We start from the raw sequence: 27,239 nt of genomic DNA on the forward strand, positions 1-27,239 counted from the left end.
GTGGCCGCCCAGCTTGACTTCCGCTCCAAAGCACTCGCTCCCGGGACTCGCGTGCTGGGTGTTAGTGAACCACCACGGAGTTTGAGAGCATGGAGGCCGCGCGCCCTCCCTCGACGGCGGGGAGGTTCGTGGTGGTCGGCGGAGGCATCGCGGGTGTCACCTGCGCTGAGCAGGTAAGCTGGGCCCTCAGAGTTCCGCCTCTTCCCGGCCTGGCGGCGGTGGCGCTCAGGGCGCTCTCCCGTCTCCCAACGTTCTTCTTCTAGGTCCCTGTTAGCCGCTTCCTTCCCCCCCTCCCCCACTCCTTCTTGCTCTCCAGGTATTAGAGACTGTGAGGTGGCCCTTCGACGAAGTTCTTAGTACCTCTCGTTTCGCTCAGCCGCAGGGAGGAGTGGGGAGCGGGTGTTTCGGAAGGGGACCCCGAAGCCGACGGAATCAGACTCTGGGCCTAGTTATGCCAGAGCAGCACGAGGCCTTAAAACTAAGAAGTAGGGATCCCTGGGTGGCGCAGCGGTTTGGCGCCTGCCTTTGGCCCAGGGCGCGATCCTGGAGACCCGGGATCGAATCCCACGTCGGGCTCCCGGTGCATGGAGCCTGCTTCTCCCTCTGCCTGTGTCTCTGCCTCTCTCTCTCTCTCTCTGTGACTATCATGAATAAATAAATAGAATCTTTAAAAAAAAAAAAAAAAAACCTTTCAAAAAAAAAAAAAAACTAAGAAGTACTTGGTCAGAAAATTCAGCCTCCTTTCTTAGTTAGTTGATTGAATTCCAGCTTCCAAGTAAACGCCAGGTCCTTAGTTCATCGTCAATAACTGATTAAACCCTTAACGTTGTTTCCTATACTTTGAACTCCCAAGATTAAAAGAGATTTCATCTTTAGTAATGTTTTGTAAAACAACCAGCAAGGGATTAAATGTAGCTGGGGAGTGCTTTTCTGATTATAGTGACTAATCAGACTATATATATAGATAGATAGATATTTATTCTAAAAAGGACTAGATTTTTTTTTTGTCGTTGTTAAGTAAACATTTTAAGTAAATATAAGCAATTTTTGAAGTCACAGAAGTAGTGCAAGAAATTCGAGTTGTTTGCAAACTTTTAATCTCCAGGTCTGTATTTTCCTTTTTTTTTTTTTTTTTTTCCCCAGCAAGTAAACACTTAAGATCTAGATACTGTACTAAGAGCTGATTAGTTATTTATAAACAAAGCATGCTACTTCCTTTTTAGGACTCACAGTCTAGTAGAAGAGACATGTGGATAAATCGTTCCAATTTAGGGTGCCTGAAGAGTTGGTAGGGCATGAATTGATGGGATCCTTTCGTTTCAGTATAGAACAGTGGGCAGAAGTTCACCAAGTAGACATGAACAATCAGATGGTCCGAAGGGAGGCTAGGATATAATGTCAGGTGGAAAAGCATGGCACTACCTGAGAGCAGCAAAGTTCAAAGTACCTGGTGTTGAGGGGAGGGAAGCGGAGATGAAGCCAGAAAGGTTGGCAGAGACCAGATCATGTAAGTCTTGCTAAGAATTTGATAAGAACTTGCAAGTAGGAGCTGTGGCCTAATGTGGTCAAATGAAAAATTTTGAGAGGTGATTAGTTCCAGTGTGTTTGGGGCAGGGGCAGCTGGTTAAAATGAGACTGGTAGGCCAATTGGAAGGCGAATTTAGTAGTATAAAGAAATTTTGAGGGCCAGGTGTAGCAATGAAAACAAAGTAGGGAAATAAATCATAGAAATACAAAGAAAAGAAAGGTAAAGAGAGTGGTAATATTATCAAGTTATTATAGAAAGTTCAAATAAAGTGATATTAAAAAGAATTGGTGGAATTTAAGGATGTATAGGTGAATTGAAGATGCTCTTTTTTTTCTTTATTGAAGTATTGACGTACAATATCCTATAGGTGTCTGTCTCTCATAGTGATTGGATATTTTCATACATTATGAAGTGATCACCTCAGTAGGTCTAGTTACTCTCTATCACTATAGAAAGTTATTACGATATTGTTGGTTATGTTCTGTATGCTGTACATTACATCCCTATGGCTTGTTTTATAACTGGAAGTTTGTTCTTCTTAATCCCTTTAACCTAATTTGCCTGCCTCCCCCACCCCCAACCTCTTTCCAGTTTCTCATATCTATGACTCTGTTTTGTTTGTTTTTTTTTAGTTTCCACAAATAAGTGAAATTATATGGTATTTATCTTCTCTGACTTATTTCACTCAACATAATACTCCCTGGGTCATTCATGTTGTTACAAATGACAAGATTTCATTTATCTTATAGTTGAATAATAATATTTCATACCACATCTTTTTAATCCATTCGTCTATGGGTGGATGCTTAGGTTGCTTCCCTGGCTTGGCTATTGTAAATAATGCTGCAGTGAGCATAGAAGTGCCTGTAATCTCTTTGAATTGCTGTTTTTGTTTTCTTCAGGTAAGTATCCAGAAGTAGAATTGCTGGGTCATATGGTAGTTCTGTTTTTAATTTTTTGAGGCGCCTCCATACTGTTTTCCATAGGAGCTGCACCAGTTTACATTCCCAATAGCAGTATACAATGGTTCCCTTTTCTCTGTATCCTCACCAACTCTTGTTATTTCTTGTCTCTTTGATAATAGCCAGTGGGACAGGTATTAGGTGATGTCTCACTGTGGTTTTGATTTGCGTTTCCCTGATTAGTGATGTTGAGCATGTTTTCAAGGGTGTTGACCATCTGCATGTCTTCTTTGGGAAAATGTCTATTCAGGTTCTCCCCATTTATTTTTTATTTTTTTTTTAAAGATTTTATTTATTTATTCATGATAGAGAGAGAGAGAGAGAGAGAGGCAGAGACACAGGCAGAGGGAGAAGCAGGCTCCATGCACCGGGAGCCTGACGTGGGATTCGATCCCGGGTCTCCAGGATCGCGCCCTGGGCCAAAGGCAGGCGCCAAACCGCTGCGCCACCCAGGGATCCCAGGTTCTCCCCATTTAAAAAGAAATTTAATATTGTGTAATATTTTATTAACCTCAATTAGATGTATGATATTCTCTCCCATTCATTAGGTTGTCTTTTTGTTTTGTTGATGGTTTCCTTCTCTGCAAAAGTTTTTTAATTTGATTTAATTTCATTTGCTTGTGTTAGCTTTTTAGCTTTTTGCTTTACCTTGCCTGAGGAAAATAGTTCAAAAAATATTGCGAAGACTGGTGTCAAAGAGCTTATTACCTGTGTTTTCTTTTAGTGTTATGGTTTCAAGTCTTATATTCAGGTCGTTAATCCCTTTTGAATGTATGTTCATACATGATGTAAGGTAGTGGTCCAGTTTTATTCTTTGGCATGTAAGCTGTCCAGTTTTCACAATATTATTTATGAAGAGACTTTTTCCCCTATTGTACATTCTTGCCTCCTTTATCAGAGATTAATTGACCATCTATGGGCTTCTTTCTGAGCTATGTGTTCCATTCCATTGATCTGTGTGTCCATTTTTGTGCCAGTACCATTCTACTTTGGTTAATACAGCTTTGTAGTATGGTTTGCAATCAGGGAGCATAATACTTCTAGCTTCGTTCTGCTTTCTCAAGATTGCCTTGCTATTTGGGATTTTCTGCAGTTTCATACAAATTTTAGGATTCTTTTTCCAGTTCTGTGAAAAATGCCATTGGTATTTTGATGGGAATTGCATTGAATCTGTAGATTGCTTTGGGTGGTATGGACATTTTAACAGCACTAAGTCATAAGTCTTCTAATCCATGAGCATGGTAGATCATTCCATTTATTTTTGTCTTCCTAAATTTCTTTTCAGAATATAGGTCTTTCACTTCTTTGTTTAAATTTACTCCTAGTTGATGCAGTTGCAAATGGGATGCAGTTGTTGATGCAGTTGTAAATGGGATTGTTTTCTTAATTTCTCTTCCTGATAGATCATTATTAGTGTATAGAAATTTGACCACTTCTGCGTATCAATTTTGTATCCTGAAATTTTACTGAATTTATTTTATTCTAATAGTTTTTTGGTTGAACATGCTCAGTTACAGTGTTATAGAAGGTAAAGAACTATTTCTGCAGTGAACTATTTCTCCACTTGGTGGAGTTGAGGAACCGGAGTATAGTTTAAGAAGATTCTTTCAAGAAGCTTAAAGTGGGAAAGAGAGAGGTTGTAGCCAGAAGAAAATGATGAAAAAATGGCAAGTTAAGCCTCTAAATTCTGTTCTTTTTTTTTTTTTTTTTTTTTTTTTTTAAGATTTTATTTATTCGAGAGAGAGAGGGAGGGAGGGAGGAGCAGAGACACAGGCAGAGGGAGAAGCAGGCTCCATGCCAGGAGCCCGACGTGGGACTCGATCCTGGGTCTCCAGGATCACACCCTGGGCTGAAGGCAGCACTAAACCGCTGAGCCACCCGGGCTGCCCAATTCTGTTGAAGCTAATACTAAAATGGTTCTGTTTTCCCAGGGTGTATACTGGTTCGACATTTGGAAGAGGCAGAATAGTGATGCCAAAGCATTTGGGAAAAGTCAGGCTAAGAGTCTGAATTTTTATTATTAGTAAGGATTTGCTGTAATATTATACTTGTGCAAGGAAGTGAAAATATTATTTTAAAATAAATAGAAGCTGGTTTAACTGTTAATTAGGAAAATATTTTCCTCTGCATGACTTTAAATTGGTATGTAAAGTAGTTTAAGTAAATAAGGAATACCTCTTTGCATCATGTTTCTTGTTCAGCAGGTCTTTGTTGTGTTTAGTATAAATATATCCTTCGTTTTGTCAATATCAGAGTTGAGCATTACTCACCACCACCCCATAAATAGGAACAAGCCCCAGAGTAATGGAGACCATTAGATGTTGAAAAGTGAGTTTATAGTTTCCCAGGTTAGTAACATTATTAAAGTTGCATTATCCCCCATGATATATATATATATTAACACTTAATCTTATTTACCATATATTTTCTCCCAACTTTTTTTTTTTTTATATAAGTTGGCTATTCAGTTTCCATCAGAAGATATCATCCTGATAACAGCTCACCCTGTTATTAAAGCGGTTACAAATTTCAAGCAGGTAAGAATCTATTTATAACTTTCTTAGTATTCATGTTTTTAGTTTTTATTTATTTTATTTTAAAAATATTTATTTATTCATGAGAGACAGAGAGAGAGAGAGAGAGAGAGGCAGAGACATAAGCAGAAGGAGAAACAGGCTCCTGCAATGAGCCTGATGCAGGACTCGATCCCAGGACTCTGGGATCAGGACCTGAGACAAAGGCAGACAGTCAACCACTGAGCCACCCCAGGCATCTCAGTATTAATGTTTTTAAGTTTCAGTGACTTTGATAGTAGTGTAATTACAGTTTTCAGATGTTTAAAAAGACAAATGTTCTTTTAATAGTCATTTTAAAATCAAAGCTCAGTTTAGAATTAAATTGAATACGAAAAGTACTCAAATGATTTGGATTTGTAGTCCTTTTTTTTCTTCCCATCTTTTCCTCCCACTCAGAATTACTTTTCAGAAAATTTTAAATAAAGCTATTTTGAGGAAAAATGCTATGCAAATGTAACTATGAATACAAATACATTTGGATATCAGATTTATGTGCAGTTGTATATATACATATGTATATACTATATGTGTATAAATGTGTGCCTTCGCAAATCAGAAAAGTGCTTCCTAGGCAAGTTTACACTTGCAGATAATGTTTCAGATGTGTAATAAGCATCTCAAAACACTTAGTAGTTCCATGAATTCACATTACATGCATCATATCATTACATTAGGAGTCTGAAATCATTTGGATCATGATATCATAGAATAGTGATCTCTAAACATTTTTGATATGGTGTACCTCACATCAAAAAAGCTTTGACTGATGTCCTAATATACGTATATTTACATATTTATAAATTATGCATATACTGAAGTATTATAATGCCTATGCAAAAAAATTACATAAGTAAATCTTTTGCTCCCATGATTCAGGGAAGAATCCTACCATAGTCTTTAATATAAGTTTTCCCTTATATTCTGATAATAAAACTTTCTCACGTTGTAAACCCCTAAGACCAAAGGTAATTTAATACAGTATGTTGATCCTTTATAACCTGCTTGGAGGTATGTAAGAGATCTTACTACCTAGGTACGGCCAAAGGACTGACGGCAGGATTGAGAGAACAAGAGAATAAATTATGGCTATCAATCTCTTAAAAGAGAAAGCATATATATTCATTTAAAGGATCAGAATGTATTGCTGGGCCTTACAAGTGTTTTCCAGAATGAATTTGGTGTAACTCTTACGTAGTTATAAGACTTGAGTTCAGTTTTTGCTAATTTTGTAAATTTTGTACAGTAGAAGGAGAAAAAATCTTAGGTTTTAGGCCTAACTTATTTACTGGCTGCTTCGTTAGCCTTGGCTAATCTCTATCTTAGTTGCTTCACTTATAATATTAGGATAATACCTTCATTGCTTACTTAACAAGGTTGAGAGTTTAAGATATACTGACATGTGAAAGTGCATTGGAATAACAAACATGCAAATATCAGCTAGTCTTAATATTCAGGAGTAGGAAATTGCATCCTTTTTTCTCATTTTTTTGAGCATTTATACAATGTATCAACCAGTGTGCTAGGCACCCAGAATATAGAGATAGAAAGTATAGAACATACAACAAAAAGTCACTACTGATTATCTCTGGAATCAAGGGACAGCAGTAGTGGTGGGGTAGTGTGAGATTCAGAGAATGATAAAGAGCACATTTTATTTTATATTAAGTACTGTTTGCTTTCATGGCATGTGTAACTTCTAAAGGAGAAAAAAGATTACTAATAATAACTCACATTACTTCTAGAACATATACTATGCACCAAACACTCTTCTAAATGTTTTAAATGTATTAGTTTAATCCTTAAGTAACTCTGTGAAGTAAGTTCTTTTATTACCCTACTTACAGATGAGATAAATGAGTCATAGTGAGGTTGGGTAAATGTCTGAGGTGTATATAGATAGGTTTTGAATACAGGTCCTTTGGCTCCATGGCCCTCATGGTTAATGAGTAGACCTTTCTCAGAATGATTCCTTTCTGCTGGGGCAACAAATCTGTGAGACATAGTTATCATACAATATGGGAATTGTCCTGATTGTGGCAAAAAACAAAAACAGTTGAGGTCATATTGCAATATGTGCATAATCATTTTTATAAATGTATTATGAATGAGTGCCAAAGCCTGCTTTTGGGGATCCAGAAAGGCTTTACAAGGGTACATTGAAACTGAGACTGAAAGAGTAGTAGGTTTTCCCATGTCTGTAAGAGGTAAATGGAGGCAGGCAAGTGCCAGGTGCATGAAAGTATGTGGCTGTGCAGTATGCTGTAAGAGGTACTAATTCAGTGCTGCTAGAGTATAAAGTGTGAGGTGGAACCAGTAGGCAGGGACCAGACCATTATGGGCTTGTATGCTATGTACAGAATTCTATTTTATCCAGATTTAGATGATGCCAAACTTTTGGAGGATTTTCAGTAGGTGAGAACACTGGAGATGATAACTTAGTATTCATCATTGTCTCAGTGTCAGCTGAGCCATAGGCATGGGATGCAGTTTATACAATGAAAGAGCCCAGCAGCAGGGTCCTGTGGAACACTGACATTTAAAGGAAGATCACAGAGAAAGGAAGACCTGAAAACAGCCACTCTTATTAGTCTAGATTGAGGAGAAGAACTATGAAAGAGGAGTATCTCTGAAGACATGGAAGGCAAAAATTTAATTAAGAGAAGTGGTCAGGGACAGCCCTGGTGGCTCAGCGATTTAGTGCCGCCTTCGGCCCAGGGTGCGATCCTGGAGATCCAGGATCGAGTCCCACATTGGGCTCCCTGCATGGAGCCTGCTTCTCCCTCTGCCTGTGTCTCTGCCTCTTTCTCTCTGTGCCTCTCATGAATAAATAAATAAAATCTTTAAAAAAAAAAAAAAAGATTAAGGTGCCCCCTTAATCTGTCTCATGTTGATTAAAAAAAAAAAAAGAGGTCAGTGGTGTCAGATCTACAGGAATAGTAAGGTCAGACAATGACTCAAGAAAGTGCCTATATCTAGTAAAATCTTGGTGACTTTGAGGCAGTTTACACTGTTTTCAGAAGTTAGTGAAGGTAACTCTAACATGAAGTCACCATAACTTTTCTTTTTTGAAATTTAATTGGAAAGGTAGAAAAGACGGGTGGCAGCAAATAGAGGACATGAGGATTAGCATTAAGTTGAGTTTTATTCTTTTAAGACGAAAGATACTTTAGTTTGTTTACCTGTTGATATTAAGAAATCAGTAGGAAAGGCCGTAGATAAAGGAAAATAAGGAATACAGAATAAGGAAAGAGTTCTGAGGAGGTGAGAGACAGTGGGATATAGAGCACAGATTGCTGGATTCACCTTGAAAAGGTAAAAACCGGTCATTGGAAGGCAGACTAAGGGGAGAAATGTATAGATGATGGAAAGAAGTACTAAGAGTTTTTAGTCTCCTTGAACATAGAAGTAAAATTATTTGCTGGGAATGCAGAGGAGGATAGAATGTGTTTGGGAAACAGAACAATGAACATTTGGAAAAATTACTGAGGGATGGAAGATGTTACTCTTCTCACTATATTGACCCTTAAACACCGATTGTATAAGAACAACCATGGCTAAAGTGTACTAGGGGTCCCTCTATTCTTCTCTGCCACAAACTCAGTTAAATGAATTAAAGTCAGTAAAAAAAATGCTAACTTTGTTAAATCCTGACTCTTAACTGCACATCTTTTTAATACCATGTATGATGGAATGGGGTATAGGCATAGGCACTTGTTCTATGCATAGGAGTGGTAGTGTCTCAAGGAAAAGCAGTTGTGCAGTTGCCAAGTTGCAAGAGGAGCTAATTCCTCTTTTATGAACACCAACTTTACTTGAAAGAACAACTGACAAACTAAAGTAATTCATATTTGGAAAATGAGTGAAGTGAGCCTATCCCTTCAAGGAAAACAAGTGACAGTATTTGTTGCCAATTAGAGCTTTCAAGCCAGAATTAGAATTTTGGAAAACTTATGTCTTCACTGTGAGTCTTATAGTACTTAAAGACTTCTCTGGTGATATTGTTGGTGATAATAATGATTTTTTGATATTGTAGTGATTTGAAATGTGTTAATGTTGGGAAGATTTCCATAACTTAGGAAACCACTATTGTCCAGATTATGAGTGTGATGTTACAAGATCCATTCAAAGTGCAAGATAGACCAGTGGACTTCACGGTAACAGAGTATGAAAGATTATTTTGATATGGTTTCAAATTCTACATTGCAACTAATCTTTAAGAAACCATGCTTGTTGGGTTTTAGTGTAACATCAAAGAATTAACAATTGCCTGAAAAGGCTGCATATCTGTGTGAGGCTGAACCATCTTCATATACTTCAGTCAAATTAACATACTGCAATAGTTTGAATGCAGAAGCAGATCTTTTATTAAGGTCAGACATTAAAGAAATTTGCAAAAACATAAAACAGTACCATTCTTCTTAATTTCTTTTGGAAAAATTGTTATTTTTTATTAAAAGGATATTATAAAATGTTTAACATGTTTTGGATTTTTTATTCTAATTGAATTAAATATTTTAAATTTTTCTCAGTTTTCTTATGTAATATAGCAGATATCACTGGGTTTAACTCACATGGACAATAGGTCTTTGGAGTCCTCAGTTATCTGTAGGAGTGTTGTAAAGGAGTCTTGAGACTAAAAGTTTTGCAAACTACTAGGGCTGTGTAGTAGGATTTCCAAGTAGTATTTAAGGGGCAGCTGAGGTCACATGCTATCTGCAAGGTGTGGTCCTTCCACGACAGACCAGGTATAGGACTGGAGAAAGCAGTAGTTGGATCTGTGGTTGCAGCTTTGCAGGGTAATAGTTAAAGATAAGAGAGCAAGGAAGTAGAGTTTGGGCAAAACATGCTATGATCTACAGTGGAGTCACAGCTGCACTGGAAGAAAAGTGAGTCCAAGAGGATGCTACTAGGTGTGGACAATAAGAAAGAGTCTGAAGGCCAGATCACAATAAAGTTAGCTAATGAGTGGACAGAGAAAACTGTAAGGATAAGGAAATCGACAAGCTGTGTGGTGAAAGTATGCAGAAGTAAGTAGAGTCAGCCCTCATTTTGCAGGCTAGGAGACTAAGGTGCAGTGACCTGGCTGCCCTGCCTGAGTGCTAGGACTAATACTTGAGTTCAGATCTTAAAATGCGGAATTGGCCCTCTTTATGCTGTATGTGATGTGACTGGCCGACTTTCTTTTATGAAAGTAAGTACATGAAGTAAGTAGTGTATAAGAAGAAGTGACAGTATTTTTATTGTTTAAATTTTTTAAAAGGAAACATTAAAAACATACATTTTTACCTTTCGGATTTAACACAGGTTTCTAAAGTATTAGAGGAGTTTGATGTTGAAGAGCAACTGAAAACCATGTTAGAAAATCGCTTTCCCAACATTAAGGTTATACAATCCGAAGTAAAGCAACTGAAAAGTAAAGAACACGTAAGAGGATTTTTTTTTCCCTTAATGACTATCCATTGTTCAATCTTGATGAGTTTTCGCCTGCTTTCTTTTGACCCCATCTGTACCCCCACCATAGCCAAGGGCCCTAACATATAAAGTTTAGTAACATTGATTTGTATTATTACTGGGAAAACTTATACTTCTTGTGAGTTTATTGGGATTATATAATTAGTTTGATTTAGCATTTTAGGTTTTACATTTTACATGAGCATTAACGTTTGTATGGTGTCTACTTTGTTCTGGGCACCATGTTAAGTGCTGGGATATGACAGGAACATTACAGTGAACCTGCCCTGGGAGCTCCCAGTGTTGTGGGGAATATACACGTGCACGCATATGATGCTAGGGACATGCAAAGCACAGTCACTGAACTCTTATCAAAGGGCTGATATGAGGGATTTGGGAGGACTTCACAGAGGGAGTAATGTTTGAACAGGTTTAAAAGGTGAGTGAAGTAAGAGTTCTTAATTAGGGGCATTGTAGGAAAGAAAAGGAGGTTGCTTATTCATAGGCTGAAAGCAAAGGAAGGGGGCATATGGAAGAGTGACGCTGTCAGAGGACTCTAGGTGGGGACAAGGAAAGGAGATGGGCAGATGAGGCCAAACAAATAGGGCTGCAAAGAGCTGTTTGCATCATGCCAGGAAATTCACTTATCATCAGTGGAGGCAGAGTGATGATATACTGTCCTAGAAAGGCAGATCTGATAGCAGTATTAAGGATAAGGTGGTGTGAGTGGCTTGTGGCCAGCAACCAGATCAGAAGGTGGCTGCAGTGATCCAGGATGGTAGAAGGCCTGAACTAAGACAGGGACAGTGTAATGGGAAAGAACAGCCCAGATATGAGTGACATTTCCGCTATAAACTCAGCAGGACCCAGTAACCCACTGCACGTGGGAATGCAGACAGCAGGCTCAGGAAAGGGTGTTGCCAGGTGATCAGCAGTATCCTCAGATGAGCTTCAGGCAAGATGGGCAGTAGAGTTTGCAGTTGTTTCTCTAAAGCAGCTCTAATTCGTGAGTTCTTCCTTAGGGAGAAAACACACATATGACACATTCAAAACAAATAGAAAAAAATAAATAAGAAAAAGTACTGAATTTTATGAGAAAAAAATAAGAAATCTGAATCCCAAAACTAGAATGAATCCTAATATTTACAGTAGTATATATCCCATATAACATCTGTGTCTGTTAATTTGCAAATAGACGTGTGCTCAAAGGTATACTAATAAATTGTGAGGGAATTTATATTTGGGCATGTGAATAAATCAGAGTGCTTCCCATTACTGTTGAAAGTGTCCTAAATGAGATCATGTTTGTATTCTCTTATCCTTTATATTCTTTAATGAATTACAGATTGTGTTTTATCTTCATGTCTACTTCCAAAAATTTAACAGTAGCCAATGAAGAGTTTATGTGTTTGTTTTTACAGTAGCTAAGTGCAAATTATTTTTTAAATTTGCTCAATGTGTATAACTGCTGTTTGTCGGATAAAATTCTAACTATATTATCTGCAGGAAGACTTGTACAGAATTTGTATACCCATTATATTGTGTTGAAATATTAGCTTTATGTATTTGCTATGCAGTTGGAGAGTTACAATGGGTAACAAAGTCTCAGTAGCTATCAAGTGCTATAGTTATGATTTGCCATGTTTTATAAATCACACACAGGACACAATCTTAATCTCTAAACCACTCTAAAAAAGTCTGGTATCTCATAGTCGTGTGTGTGTGTGTGTGTGTGTGTGTGTGTGTGTGTGTGTGTGTGTGTGTATATGCTTACGAAGGGCTACTACTTATATGTAGGTTTTTGTTTGATATTACAGAACAAAAACAATGGATTTCAAATATATATTTTAGGTTCAAATTCAGACTCAATCAAAAATTAATATAAATAACTTTAAAGCTAGTACATGTTCAGATTTAAGGTTAATATATTTTTCACTTAATATGAAAATATCCCCAAAGAGCATTTATTTGCTGGTAAAGTGATTGTTATTTGTACCTAAGAAGACTATACTGGTTTCTTTTCTTTCTTTTTTTTTTTTTCTTTTTGAGCACTTCTGATGTTTTTAGATTAAGAAGACATACATTGTAACCTTTTCTGCCACATTGTACTCCCCTGTACCCATTACCAGTTTTAAGGCTTAAAACCATTAGAATTACTAGATCTTCCTACAGTAATTTCCACTGAGATCAGAAATGTACATTAAGGCCTGCCCTGGGTATAACAACAGAATGTTCAATTTAAAAAATTCTAAATGTTTAGTTTCTAACATGAGGTCAACATACCTCCCCGAATATCATGAGATTAAGTTTTATGCAAAATTCTGGTGTGAATGTACCTTTCAGGGAGAAAAATAGTTTTCACCAGATTCCCAGAATGGTTCATGACCCCAAAATGATGGCAGATCACTGACTGGATGGGAGACTGCATTCTTAAGTTTACTTTGATTAACAATCGCTGTAACACAGTATTGAGTGCCACCAAGAGGCAACATTAATGTGTGTTTTGCTTTCTTGAATTTTTTATTTGAAATGAAATTGTACCTACCCATGGATAAATGTTTCTCCCCTCCCCTTCCTTGCTCTGTGTTTTTACAGTGCATTTTAACAGGAGATGGCAGTCAGCACGTGTATAAGAAACTCTGTCTGTGTGCTGGAGCTAAACCAAAGTTGATATGTGAAGGAAATCCTTATGTATTAGGAATCCGTGATACAGACAGTGCTCAGGTAACATTCTGGGGTTGGGTCATAGGAAAGGAACATGAATATTTCTTAGATTTTTCTGTATTTGAATCAAAGTACTCACAGTGTAAATTCCTAAATCTTGGAAGAGTTTTTAATGATCCATAAACCAGAAAATAATTACAATGTTTTATTATTGCCAATTTCAAATAGGTTGTAGCTGATAATTTTCCCTGTTTTTTAGTTCATGCTGATGCTCTGTGTTCTTTCCATTGTCCGATGTGTCCCAGATATAAAAACTAAGCTAAAGGTTTTAACTTACATTATGCATACGTTTATTATTGTACTTTGGGAATATGTGATTTGCAACCTAAATAATGGTCTTTTTCCAAAAACATAAAGCATATCCCAAACTTACTGAACTTATCCCTTAGCAAAGAAGTTAACACTCAGAAGATTTGAGGTACAGAATCATGACGGAATCCCAGAACGGAAAAATTCATTTGGTTATTATTCTGCTTAGGAACCATAATAAATTATCCCAAAAAGGTAAAACTCGGTGGAACCTTCCACAGCTTCTGGTAACGGATTTCAGGGCTTCTGGCTTCATTGACCCTTCTTGCCAAGAAGCTCTTTCTGGTTGCCAGTCATAATATTCTTTTTGTTTGTTTGTTTAAAGATTTCATTTATTTATTCATAAGAGACAGAGAGAGAGAGAGAGAGAGAGGCAGAGACACAGGCAGAGGGAGAAGCAGGCTTCATGCAGGGAGCCCAATGTGGGACTCGATCCCGAGTCTCCAGGATCAGGCCCCAGGCCGAAGGTCGTGCCAAACCGCTGAGCCACCCGGGCTGCCCCCACCAGTCATAATATTCTGTCTTACCGGGACTGGGACGCCTGGGTGGTTCAGTGGTTGAGTGTCTGCCTTTGACTTAGGGCATGATCCCAGGGTCCCGGGATCAAGTCCTGCATTGGGCTCCCTGCATGGAGCCTGCTTCTCCCTATGCCTGTGTCTCTGCCCCCCCCCCCCCCCGTGTCTCTCATGAATAAATAAATAAAATCTTTTTTAAAAAAAATTCTATCTTACAACTCAAGCTCATTGTTGTTGTTCTGTTCACAGGGTGATAATTTACATTTATTAATAATGTTTTATATTCTTGAAAACTGATGTTTTCTTTCAGCTTGTTCTTAATTAAATAGGGATTTTGAGACTACTAGAAAAACTTTATTATCTTCTTGTAGACATTTCAAGTTCCTGTTACCAGAGATTGAGTTCATAACTGTGTTCCTCCACATACATGAATTCACTGGCTGCTTATGATAATCCTGTAACAGTATTACTCCCACTTTACAAATAGAAAACTCTGATGGAGAGGTTATTTACGTATAGTAAAAGTTATCAGAAGTACAGTTTAAACTCATGCCATTCATCTCCACATCCAGTTTTTTTAATGGATCTTAAATTATTTACTTTGCTCCGTGTAGCACAAGCTAAAATTAACTTCAGGCTTTTTTTTTTTTTTTTTTTTTTTTTTTTTTTTGTAGAATTTTAAACAAGTCAGTTGCAGTGGTTACTGACTATTACAGTAAGTTTTTGGATGAATTTAATAGAAATGGTAACTTGACATTGTAGGAAGAGGAATTTAGCTATTCAGGTGTCACCGTGAAACAGTGGGACTATTCTGTACTTTTGGAAGTGCCATAAAAATGACCATGGCTTCCCTAAGCACATTGTGATCTTTTTTAAAGGGCAGAAAAGCAGGGTGGGAGAGACATCAATTAGTTGTCTTATAAGAACATAACATTTTTTTTCTGATAAATGTTAGACATTATTGTGCCCTCTTCTAATAGCTTTATTTATATTATCTTAATTTTTTTTTAAAGATTTTATGTATTCATGAGAGACACAGAGAGGCAAAGACATAGGCAGGCTCCCTCTGGGGAGCCCCATGTGGGACTCGATACCAAGTCCCCAGGATCGTGCCCTGGGCGGAAGGTGGCGCTAAACCGCTGAGCCACCTAGGCTGCCCTATTTATATTATCTTAATGCTTACAGAGACCTAATGAGATTGAGTCATTTTTTTTTTTCCATTTATAGTTGAAGAATCCAAGGCAACTTGCCCAAGTTACTAACTCCTAGAGCAGGGACTCTTCCTGCAAGTTTTTAGTGTTGAGTGACTCCACAGAAAGTGTCAACTGAAGAACTAGATGAAAAAGAATAATCCCGTATGCAGGATACAAATCAGTCCTGTTAGTAAATTGATCTGATCAAGTAGTTGGGAATGTGACGGACTAGAGGTCATGCCTGTTGCTGAAATTTGGAACTATTCTAAATGTAATGACCTAAGAGGCAAGAAAAGTCAGAGGCATCGCTCTGAAGGCAGCTTGGGTGAAACAGCACTTGTAATATTGGGAAGATGTGTCCTGCAGAGTTGGAAAGTGAGGTTTATTCTGTTCCTTTGTAAATTGGATGAAATTCTTATATTTAAAAAATATCAGCGAAGCCTCTTGCTTCAAGGTTTGCCCACTATTAGTGAAACATTGTCTCATTTTGTTTTTAAAACAGGAATTTCAGAAACAGCTTACTAAAGCTAAAAGAATAATGATTATAGGGAATGGCGGCATTGCACTTGAACTAGTGTAAGTATTATTTTAAAATACTATTTAAACACTGTTCGATGATTCATGTGATTATTGACAGACTGGAAAACATCTCGGTATTTTGAAATTCAAAGATAAATGTAATTGTTTTTCATATATTTTCAAGGAAAATATCGACTTTATCTTTTTAGTTTTACATGGAATTTATAGTTGCAGAAGTGTCATTGTAAAACATGACTTCAGGAAATGTTTTATGTCTCAAGGTGTCACACACAGGTGACTACATAGATACGACCCATAGATGGTAAGCATGTAGTGTACTGAAAAACAATTCAAATGTGCTCACTTTTAGAGATTTCTAGCCACAGCCCCCACCACTTTTTATTTATACTCACCCTGCTTCACTCATATGGTTACCCATCTGGCCCATGACTCCTATTTCAAGATACGTGGTATTCTAGCTCTTGGGTTTTTGAAAGTTAGAAAATGTGAACACGTAAATTAATATAAAGTACTATTTTAAGATGATATTTCAAGATCAAAGAACATTGAGGAGTAAATATCCTGCTATGATATATAGAGCATTGATTCTCTTTGTGATTTTACCTTCTGATGGATGGCTGACCTGGAATAGTCTAGATATTTTCAGACTAGAAAGTTGAGTCCAACTACAAAGAGGACAAATTTGTATCAAAATGATGAATTTGCCAAAGCCCTGTCCATTCTAATTCTCGGACTAGGTTTTTGCTCCTTTTTTTTTACAGGATGGTGAATCCCAGTGGAAGCTTGTAAACGAGTCCTAAATTGCCTGAATACTAGCAATGTCAGTCATTCTTGTAACTGTGAAGTATGTGGCATTGTATGGGGAACTGCAGAGAAGAAAACTAAGTCAAACCCAAACAGGGCCAAAAGGAGGGAGGCACATGACAAACTTCTCCCATCAGTGATGACCAGAAGTATAACTTAATACTATTACTGTTTATATTGGCAAATTTTCCTACATTCAGAAATGTTCAAAGTCTTACAACTTTCTGTTCCTCATTTTCTTTAGGTTGGAGATAGACTGTATAATTAAATAAAATTCCTAAAGAAAAGCCATATATAGTGCTGTTGTCTCAGCTTAGGTCCAGTGATGATCAAGTGTTTGTCATCTCATGACGACAAATGACATACACAAACACGATGTGTTTTTCAGTAGCCCTCGTATTCCCCTGAGGCTAATGCTGACTTTCTTCAGTATAGTTTTCTTCTTTACTAGTGTAGGTTAATCCTTCCCATTTCAAACAGACTTTTTAAAAAAATAATTTCACAAAACTGTACCTCACTTTATTTTTTTAAGACTGGTTTTAAAAATGAAATTGTTTCTGTTTTGCGTGATATCTCTGTGATTATGCCTTTCTGAGGGCATAGTTTATAGACTAAGGGGAGTACACAAGGTCCTGTGAGGTAGGGCATGTACGGGATTTGTTACTTATTACTGTGGCCTATAAGTCAAGCACTGGTATTTTAAGCTATACTGATAATGTGTTATACTATTACATTATTTTAAAATTTTTAGAAAATGGTAGAATTTCTAATTTATAAAAGGTAAAGAAAGTATTTCATAATAATGATGTGCCTGTATGTAAATTAAAATATTACTGAATATTTGTATATTTTGTTTTCTGCTCATCAGTAATCCTGTATGACCTAGGCACCATAAAATAGAATATTCTCCAAAGAATCTGAAATTGAGTAACTGTAAATACTTATTTCTGCCATAGGGGAGCAGGAAAAATAAAGACTCATTAGATGTGGCAGGGAGATCCTTTACCATATTGTCAGAAAGCAGGATTGTCAGGTGACCTGAAGTCAGATGTACCAGACCTTCTTTTTTGTATCATCTGCTTATCGATTAGCCTTGAAAAGTCCGTGTGTTATGTTATAGCGTCTGTGACATGAAGACAATACTTTGACCAGAAGTCAGCATTAAAAGTTCTTAACATATGATACTCTTAGTACCACTACGGGTTCAAGTAAAATCTTAGTATATTTAAAATGACCGTGTATCCTGTTTGTCTGGGATTGTCCCAGTTCATCAGTTATACCAAAACAAGTATTAATAGCAGAAAAATCTAACGGACTTCAGGGACTTGGTGAAATAAATACTAGGCAAACCACATTCTCCATGACCAAAACTAGAGATAAAGCAGATGTGCAGGAACTCTAGCCATCTCATGAGTTCTGATGGCCTATGTACACCAAGGCCATTCCTTTCTTTCTTGATTTTTCTGTGAACTGATCTTTCTTTGGCTGGATGGCTGGAAATTTCTGGGGCAAAGGGAAAGGATTGCAGGGTAATGGTTCCTTTATAACAAAGTTAAAATTTTAGTTAATGACTCTTATTCTCTCCTTTTTATATCTCCTTCTATAATATCGTGCTTTGAGTATACAACAAGTTGAATATACGACTTGTTACAAAAGTGAGGTATTCTCAGTATTGTAACTGTATGCCATCCATCCACCCATTATTGATTACACTATAACCATATCAACAAACCACTGCTCACTCATGGAACCCTTGGGAATATCCATATAATAACTGTGTTGGGGAAACTGGAACTCTAGAAGTGATGGTCATTGCAATGAAATTTTATCTGATACTCACTTACATATGTTTGTTATTTTTATGTTCTTTCAATGAACTGATTAAATTTCTTTATTCTACTTTAACTCTTTTTATCCTGAAAGAGTATTACATTCCTAGTTATAATCATTCTTGCTCAATTCGCCTTAAATTACTTTCTTTTGTCTTCAGAGATAATTATTATTTGCAAATACAGAGATTTCTTCTCAGACTTTTGAAATTGGCCCGAATAATTTTAATATTCCGTTTAGGTATGAAATTGAAGGCTGTGAAGTCATTTGGGCCATTAAAGATAAAGCTATTGGGAATACTTTCTTCGATGCAGGAGCAGCTGAATTCTTGACTTCAAAGCTCATTGCTGAAAAACCAGAGGCTAGAATTGCACATAAAAGAGCCAGATATACAACTGAAGGTAAATCTAGCATCTAATTCATTGATTCACAGATGAAACTATCTAGTTTCTTAGCTATATAGAAAAAGGCTATAAGAATATTGAGCAAAGTATTATAGTTGGGAATAAAAATATAGGTAATATTTATTTCTGTATCTTATATGACAGATTTTCCAGCATTTTTTTAATGACAAATATATATAATTAAAACTGGAAATATAAATGAAATAAATGAACCAGCCCATCTGCATCTTTGCAGACAGATGGTACAACTGGATAGCACCTCAAGTAATTTTACAAAAAAATGCAGTGAGTTAAAAAAGCATTGATACAAACCTAGTTTTTTTATTATAAGATCTTTTTTTTTTTTTTTAACTTTTGGTTTATACAGTTCAAAAAGAATATAAATTTTGAGGGTGCTAAAAGTTGACAAAATGTTTAAAAACTGGCTGATATTTTATTGAATTATAACTACAATATATTAGTTTCGGGTGTTCAAGAATAGTGATTCAGTATTTTTATACATTACGATATGGTCACCTCAGTAGGCTTACTTATTACCCTCCATCATGGTGCAAAGTTATTACAGTTTTGACTGTATTTTCTGCACTGCACTTTACAGCCCTGTGATTTATTCATAACTGGAAGTTCGTACTTCTTACTCTTGTTCACCTGTTTTGCCTGCGCACCAGTGCCTCCCTTGTGGCAACCACCAGTTCTCTATACCTGAGCCTGTTTCTGCTTTATTTTGTTGTTTTAAAATATTTTTTCTAGTTTAATTTGCATGCATTTATTTAAAACAATTTTACTTAAGTTTAGTTAACATAAAATGTTAGTTTCAGGTATACAATAAAATGGTTCAGCAATTTTGTACATTATTCAGTGCTCCTCATGATAAGTGTATTCCTAATCCCCTTTATTTCACCCTTCCACCCACCCACCTCTCCACTGGCAACCACCAGTTTTCTGTATGGGAGGCTGGTTCTTAGTTTGTTTTTTGTTTCTTAAATTCCACCTGAGTGAAATCATATGGAGCTTGTCTTCTCTGTCTGACTTCATTTAGCATAATACCCTCTAGCTCCATCCATGTTGTACATGGCAAGATCTCATTCCTTTTTAATGGTCGAAAAATATTCCATTGCATATATACCCCACATCTTCTTTATCCATTCATCAGTTGATGGACACTTGGATTGCTTCCATAGCTTGTTTCCGAATAATGCTGCAGTTAACATAGGGGTACATCTTTTTGAATTAGTGTTTCATTTCCTGGATCATATGGTAATTCTGTGTATCTGTTCATTTATTTGTAATTCTATTTTTAATTTTTTTTTTTAATTTTTATTTATTTATGATAGGCACACAGTGAGAGAGAGAGAGAGAGAGAGAGAGAGAGAGAGAGAGAGAGAGAGGCAGAGACACAGGCAGAGGGAGAAGCAGGCTCCATGCACCGGGAGCCCGACGTGGGATTCGATCCCGGGTCTCCAGGATCGCCCCCTGGGCCAAAGGCAGGCGCCAAACCGCTGCGCCACCCAGGGATCCCTATTTTTAATTTTTTGAGGAACCTCCACACTTTTTTTTTTTAAAACAATGGCTGTACCAATTTGCATTCCCATCAACAGTGCATGAGGGATCTTGTTTCTCCGCACCCTCACCAAGACTTATTTGTTCTTATCTTTTTGATTCTAGCCATTCTACGAGTGTAGGGTGATAACTCATTGTGGTTTTGATTTGTACTTCTCTCATGGTTAGTGATGTTAAGGATCATTTCATGTCCCTGTTAACCAGCTGTATGTCTTTGGAAACAGCTGTCTGTTCAGGTCCTCTGCCCATTTTTATTTTGGTTGTATTTTTGTTACCAAGTTGTAGTTCTTTATATATTTTGGATATCATCAACCTCTTATCACATAGATCCTACCCTTCATATTAACCATGTACATAACATCCCCCAAACACATTGTGTTTATACTCAGCACTTGATTGAAAGATAATTCATTTCATAGCTCTATATCACAAAACATTAAAATAATGATCAATTCAGGTAACTTAGTTTAGCCATGCTGTATGAGAATCCTAATATTGCCTAAAAGCTTGAGAACACAAGTATACTTTTCTGCCTGGCAATTCTTAGATCATTTGAATCTTTAATTGAGTTTATCTTTTTAGGAAGGGAAAAGGAAGCACAAACCAAATCTGGTGCTGGTAATTTGGGCAGTGCTTTGGGACCTGATTGGCATGAAGGCTTGAATCTTAAAGGTACAAAAGAGGTATGTATTCATATACTAATTAAATATGCCTAAGATACAATTTCAAATTCTTGAACCATTCATAAAGACTGATTACAAGTAAATCAGACAACTGCTAGGTCCAAAGCTCTAGGACAGACAGAAACAGTGGCACTTGGCCCAATTCCTTATTAAAGATAAGTGAGTATCTCATTCATCTAACTCTTGTCCTTCTTTTTAATTCCTCAGCTAGAGATTTCCAGGCCTAGACTATAGTGAGCATAGCTATCCTATTTTAAATTAATCTTTTCTTAAAGGTCACTTGATACATAATATTTGAAAGGTTATTAGGCAAATTCTAAATAAAATATATATTTAACACCCTAATTGGATAAGATGACTTGCTGTTACTCATTTTATTTATTAGATGTTTCTGTTTTTAAATAGTTAAGAGGCTATGATATTTAAATACTGTAAGGAGCATTGGAGATGCTACATGTAGGGAGCATACATGGAGTCCTTATTACTGTGTATCATTTCTTTTCAGCCTTGAGTAGTTTGGAGGGGAGCTGGCTTCATGATAAATCTGACTTTTGTGATAGAAATTATACAAAATCATTTCTTCCTGCACCTTCAGATCCTGAGACTAATAGTATTTTTAACCTGAGAACTTCAGCAGTTTGGTTCAGTAAATATTATCTCCTACATACTTGGCACTTTACTAAGGTTCTGGGATATAACAGTAATTGGGCATGGGCTTATCGTCTCTAGCAGTTAATTTTTAAAAACTGTATTTATAATTATCATTGAGGCTTATATTAAAAATTGTGCACTTGATGTCACTTCCCAATGGAACTAGTTCTTTTGAGTTCTGAATGGATTCCTGCTCACTCCCTTCGCGCACAGAAATCGAGGTTTATTTTGGGACATCTGGTGTGTTTCCATTTATATTGTAAGATTTTTTTTCTTTATGTTTCTACAGGTATTGTAATTTTTTTTTCATTAGTAACCCATTTCATTTTTTGGGGAATTGTTATGGTGACCAGTATTTCTTTTAGTTTTCTCATAAGGTCCACATTGAAACTATGTGTGAAGTAAAGAAGATTTACCTTCAAGAAGAATTTAGAATTTCTAAGAAAAATTCCTTACCTTTTCCCAGAGACCATTGTAATCAGTCAGTCACAACTGATAAAGGTAAGTAATAAAATAAAAACTATAATAACCACTAATTTAAAAAGAAAACTTAATCTCACTGTATTAAAACCTTTTAATTTCCATATGAAATTTAAACATAAAAAGTAAAAATGAAGCCATTACTTAATATAAGTCATTTCATTTTTATTGCTTAGTCTTCAAGTTTCCTGATAATTTGTATTTAGTTTTACATTTTACATGGGACTTCGTGGTGCAAATGACCACCACAGTTCTGTGAGTCAATCAGAGTATCTTGCAGATCAAAACAAATACAAACTAAAAAAAATTCTTTACGATCTCAGAGGTGAAGTGACTTCCCCAAATCAAACAGAGTAAAAACCTATAAATTTGGGAGTTAGAGACAATCTAATCCCTATTCCACACTTCCTGTGAGAATTACCACCATTTGAAGAAATACACTCAGCTGAACTAGCATATGAGATAGTCCACTGTTTTTGAATTCTTTGAATTTTTCCATGGAAAAAAGTAGTGTTAACAGTTTGAATATGAATGTAGGAAAAGATTGAAAAGTAAGTAATCTATTTGGACTAAACTCTCAGTGAAGTAAATAGTTCAATACTTTTAAAGAAATAATTTATAAAGTGATTACCAGTTTAAAAATTCATTTTGTTAGAAGTTCTTTGAATTTGAAGGAAAATGTTTAGAATACCATAATTGTGTTAAGTATACCCAAAATATGGAGGCAGTGTGGATTGCTTTATAATTGCTTAAGCAAATGTGTACTTTATAAGAATTATCAAGGTGTATGTTTTAAAGTCCTCTCCTACCTTTTTCTTTCACTCTTTGTTCTAGACATTACACATAATGCTAATGATAGCTGGTGGTGATTTCATTTGAAAATAAAGTTGGGTTTTTTTGTTTCTTTTAAAGAAGCCTGGCCTGTATATGTGGAATTGACTAATGAAAAGACATACGGCTGTGATTTCATTGTCAGTGCTACAGGAGTTATACCAAATACAGAACCTTTTCTCTGTGGCAACAATGTAAGGTGAAATTTTTTGTCCTATGAATATTTTTAAAGTAGTATGAGATATCTAATTCTCAAGCCTAAATAACCATTCATTGTTTTAGTGTAAAACTGTTTTAAGGAAGCTGAAAACAATTTAGTTTACATTCATGTTTTGATTTGCAGTATTTCGTATTGCCTACAGTCCTTAAGCAGTTAACATCCCAGCATAAGGGTCTTCATTAATGGGACATAATGCACAACTCATTTGTCTAAAGGTTGATGAGACAGATACCTACGACTTCTTACAAATGATTCCTTTAGAGAAACTATCTAGCACTTGAAGCTTACCTAATTGAGGATTATTATTATTATGAGTGGGGTAGTCACATGGTTACTGAGTGTTTTTGATGCAAATGTAAGAATTTTTGACTTGATCTGTCCTAGTAGGATTTTGGTTCCCTGAAGATTCAGCTGAGAGGTCTTAACTTTGCAACTGTTTTTTACTTTCTCCCTACACATCAGCATACCAAGGTGTAAAAATTTGACTTGTTCTTTTACTTGAGAATGAAGACGACATCTTTCATTTTTCTTCCCACATATGCTTATCAGGAACATTGTTTAGTTTGATCTAGGAGAAGATGGTGGCCTGAAAGTGGATGCTCACATGCACACGTCTGTCTCTGATGTCTATGCTGCGGGTGATATCTGTACCGCGTCCTGGCCACCCAGCCCATTCTGGCAGCAGGTGAGCCAGCATCCATGATCATACCTTTTTATTTTTCTTTAAGACTTTATTTATTCATGAGAGACAGAGAGAAGCAGAGACATAGGCAGAGGGAGAAGCAGGCTCCATGCAGGGATCCCAATTTGGGACTTGATCCCAGAACTCCAGGATCACATGCTGAGCTGAAGGCAGACACTCAACCACTGAGCCACCCAGGTGCCCCCACTTTGCTACTTTAAGTAGGAAACTATCACAGAGTTTTTTGTGACATTTAAAAAAAAAAAATTTCCCCTTTGGTAAGATATTATAGTGATGGAACAGACTGGAAGGTCTTGTGATTTAAAAAGAATTATGGGCGATTACTTTGTTTTTCATCTTTAAATACTTTGATTAGCACTGTCTAGTTAGGTAGCCACTAGTTACATATCTCTATTGAGCACTTAAAATGTGCTGAGTATGACTGAGAAACTGAGTTCTATTTACATGTAAGTTTCAATAGCTCCATGTGTTTAGTGGCTACCAGACCGAACAGTGCAGCTTTAGATGAATAACTGACTGTATAGATGATGACCTTATGGGATCCTGAGGACCCAGTTCTGTTCCTGTGGGAATTATGACTGAAAAAACTTCCCAGAGTGAACACCCTTCCTCAGCTGAACAGCTCCGTCCAACTGGGTGGCCACTTCCTCCTGCCCTCAGTGCTGCTGGCCTCTCCATGGCAGAGCAGAAGTCCTTGAGGACAATACTCAGACTATGACCATAGGTGAGGTGGTCTTAGGAGTAGACACACAGGTAGACATTACAGATAAAAGAACTACACAACACTCGGTGAGAGACCAGCTCCACAGGTGGGGGTTTTAGTTCCTCAGATTAACTACGGAGTGTGAAATAGCAGAAGAGCTAGATGTATTTTAAGAGGCAGCTTCAGTTCTTTGTTTTTACATACAGCAGAGATAACAATCATAGGAAGAGTGCTTTCAGCTTGTTTCTAAAGTGCCAGCTTGTTTTAAGACAAATTTAGTTACCAGGGCATAGGCTAGTTTATTTAAGTCTCTCAATAGCCATGGAATAGGTAATATACATTTCAGGTAAAGAAATTAAGGCTATTAGTTAAATGAAAATGAAAAGTTAAATATATAGAAGATTTGATATTTAAGTCTCTTGAGTTTCAAGGCCAGTGTTCTATCAGGTAGTCCTAAAACTTTGTAGAAATAAACATACAGTAAAGAAGAAATTAATAATGGAAGAATTTAAAACAAATTCCCAGGACTGGTTGCTGAAATATGGTAAGATTTCCTAGGGCTGGATGCCAACTAATATATTGCTTACCGAAGGATTGGAAATGAATTTCCAGTGATAATTCGTCATCTCTACTTATGCCATTGATGAATTTATTCTGAAAAAGGAGACTGGTTAATTAGTAGTATTCTTACCTGATATACCTCCTGAAGTGTTTTAGTTATTTGTAATAGTTTATTGAAACAGACAGATTTGGTAGCATCCTTTAATTTTAAAGGCAGTAATTTGGATAGAATTATGAAACAGCAAAATCGTTCAGTTAGTGTGGATTGATGACTGCTTCTATGGCAAAGAAAATCCCAACTAGTCATCAAACTTGCTAGACCTAGCCAGTCTCGAGGACTGTCAGGGTTCGTTAAGGTGCTAGCATTTTTAAAACAAGGTCAATGAAAAATTTTATCTCATGTTTTTTTTCCAGATGAGGTTGTGGACCCAGGCTAGACAGATGGGATGGTATGCAGCGAAATGCATGGCCGCAGCTAGTTTAGGAGAACCTATTGACCTGGACTTCAGCTTTGAACTTTTTGCTCATGTAACAAAATTTTTTAACTATAAGGTAAGCAAGATAAGCAAATTAGTGTCTTTTTATTAAGTCTTGTAAGTAAAACCATGTAAATACTTACTCAAATGAGAAAATTAGATGTCTCTTCCAGGCTTATTCTCTGCTGGTACATTCTGAGATTCAGTCTTGCTTTGTGAGAGGAACCAAAAGCTATTGTACCCATAGCACTCAAGGATGAATCCGGTGTGGAGTGCCTGGGTGGTTCACTCAGTTAACTGACTTACTCTTGGTTTCAGCTCAGGTCCTAATCTCAGAGATATGAGATTGAGCCCCACATCAGGCTGTGTGCTTAGCATGGAGTTTGCTTGGGACTCTGGTCCTCTACCCTGTTCTCTAAAAATAAAGAAATATATGTTTGTTTATTATTTATGAACTACCTGCTTTGCCATACGTACTATTTACTCCTCTTTACTCTGAGGCAAGTTTTTTCTTCATGATTCTAAGCTGATGTAGTCCAGATCCTACATATTTAATTCACTAGATGTTTTTAATGTTCATGGAGATTGTGTGGTGGTGTCATCCATACATAAATGCAGTGCCATTCAAATGTTTTCTTTGAGACACTCCCCAATTTTCATGAATAGATTTTCCTGCTGGCCACTCTAGCATAACACAGTTTAACTACATACAGTGTTTCCTTTATGTTTTTATTCCTACGTTTAGGTTGTGTTGCTGGGAAAATACAATGCCCAAGGTTTAGGTTCAGATCATGAATTAATGCTGAGATGTACCAAAGGACAAGAATATGTCAAAGTTGTCATGCAGGATGGGCAAATGATGGGAGCTGTCTTAATTGGTGAAACAGACTTAGAAGAAACGTTTGAAAACTTAATTTTAAATCAGACGGATCTTTCATCATATGGAGAAGACCTACTAGATCCAAATATTGATTTAGAAGATTATTTTGATTAAAAAAGGCATTTCTAGAACGACATAAAATTCCAAATACCAAAAGTCACAATAAGGTAAATGACTGCGAGGAAGTATTAAAATAGAATATTGGAAAAAGATACGTAAATTCTTTGATCTTTACAACACAAAACTGACCGTTTATGTAAACGTAGAGATTTAAGTTACTCTTTCTGATTTAGCTTTGGAGCAGATTTAGCTAGGTTGTTATCTACTTAGCCAACAACTTGGTCTGGTATGTCAGAGGGATATGGTTTCAAGAGGTTTATAGTTTTACAGAGAGATATAGCAATATCTTATTTGCTAATATCATTTGTATTAATACTTTGTTTACGTTTCTACAGCTGTTATGAGCTGAAATCACTCCTTTTCTGTAATAGGCCTATGTCTGATAAAACACTGCTATCAAAAGTTGGTTATATTAAAAAAAAATAAAAAGTTATGTGAACTTAAGTATTCTTCTCATTTCATACTGTTTTTATAAATCATGATCTGAAATTTTCAAGTCTTTAATACTTCAGAGATAATTTTATTAATATTTCAT

General features: G+C 36.5%; 1 protein-coding gene across 3 annotated transcripts; it reads left to right on the top strand.

Annotated features, from left to right (window-relative positions):
* PYROXD1 (pyridine nucleotide-disulphide oxidoreductase domain 1) lies at positions 1–27,148 on the top strand. Of its 3 annotated transcripts, XM_041736361.1 has the most exons (12): positions 1–173; positions 4,947–5,027; positions 10,371–10,490; positions 13,113–13,241; positions 15,761–15,834; positions 18,673–18,833; positions 20,979–21,079; positions 22,096–22,231; positions 23,123–23,235; positions 23,824–23,946; positions 25,643–25,780; positions 26,450–27,148. In XM_041736361.1, exons 1-12 carry the CDS (start codon positions 90–92, stop codon positions 26,696–26,698), a joined length of 1,509 nt encoding a protein of 502 aa, XP_041592295.1. In that variant the 5' UTR covers positions 1–89; the 3' UTR covers positions 26,699–27,148. The 3 variants fall into 3 exon arrangements, with proteins under 3 accessions (XP_041592295.1, XP_041592296.1, XP_041592297.1); XM_041736362.1 differs by lacking the exon at positions 10,371–10,490; XM_041736363.1 differs by lacking the exons at positions 4,947–5,027; positions 10,371–10,490.
* The last annotated feature ends 91 nt before the right edge of the window (positions 27,149–27,239 follow it).

Source organism: Vulpes lagopus, chromosome 21, assembly GCF_018345385.1.
Source record: "Vulpes lagopus strain Blue_001 chromosome 21, ASM1834538v1, whole genome shotgun sequence".
NCBI classification, from domain to species: Eukaryota; Metazoa; Chordata; class Mammalia; order Carnivora; family Canidae; genus Vulpes; species Vulpes lagopus.

What these genes read in the sequence shown, in the direction of transcription:
- PYROXD1 (XM_041736361.1), top strand. Translation starts at nt 90, where the DNA reads ATGGAGGCCGCGCGCCCTCCCTCGACGGCGGGGAGGTTCGTGGTGGTC. An exon ending in CGGTTACAAATTTCAAGCAG is followed by an intron (nt 5,028 to 10,370) that starts GTAAGAATCTAT and finishes GATTTAACACAG; the next exon opens with GTTTCTAAAGTATTAGAGGA. An exon ending in CCAGCCCATTCTGGCAGCAG is followed by an intron (nt 23,947 to 25,642) that starts GTGAGCCAGCAT and finishes TTTTTTTTCCAG; the next exon opens with ATGAGGTTGTGGACCCAGGC.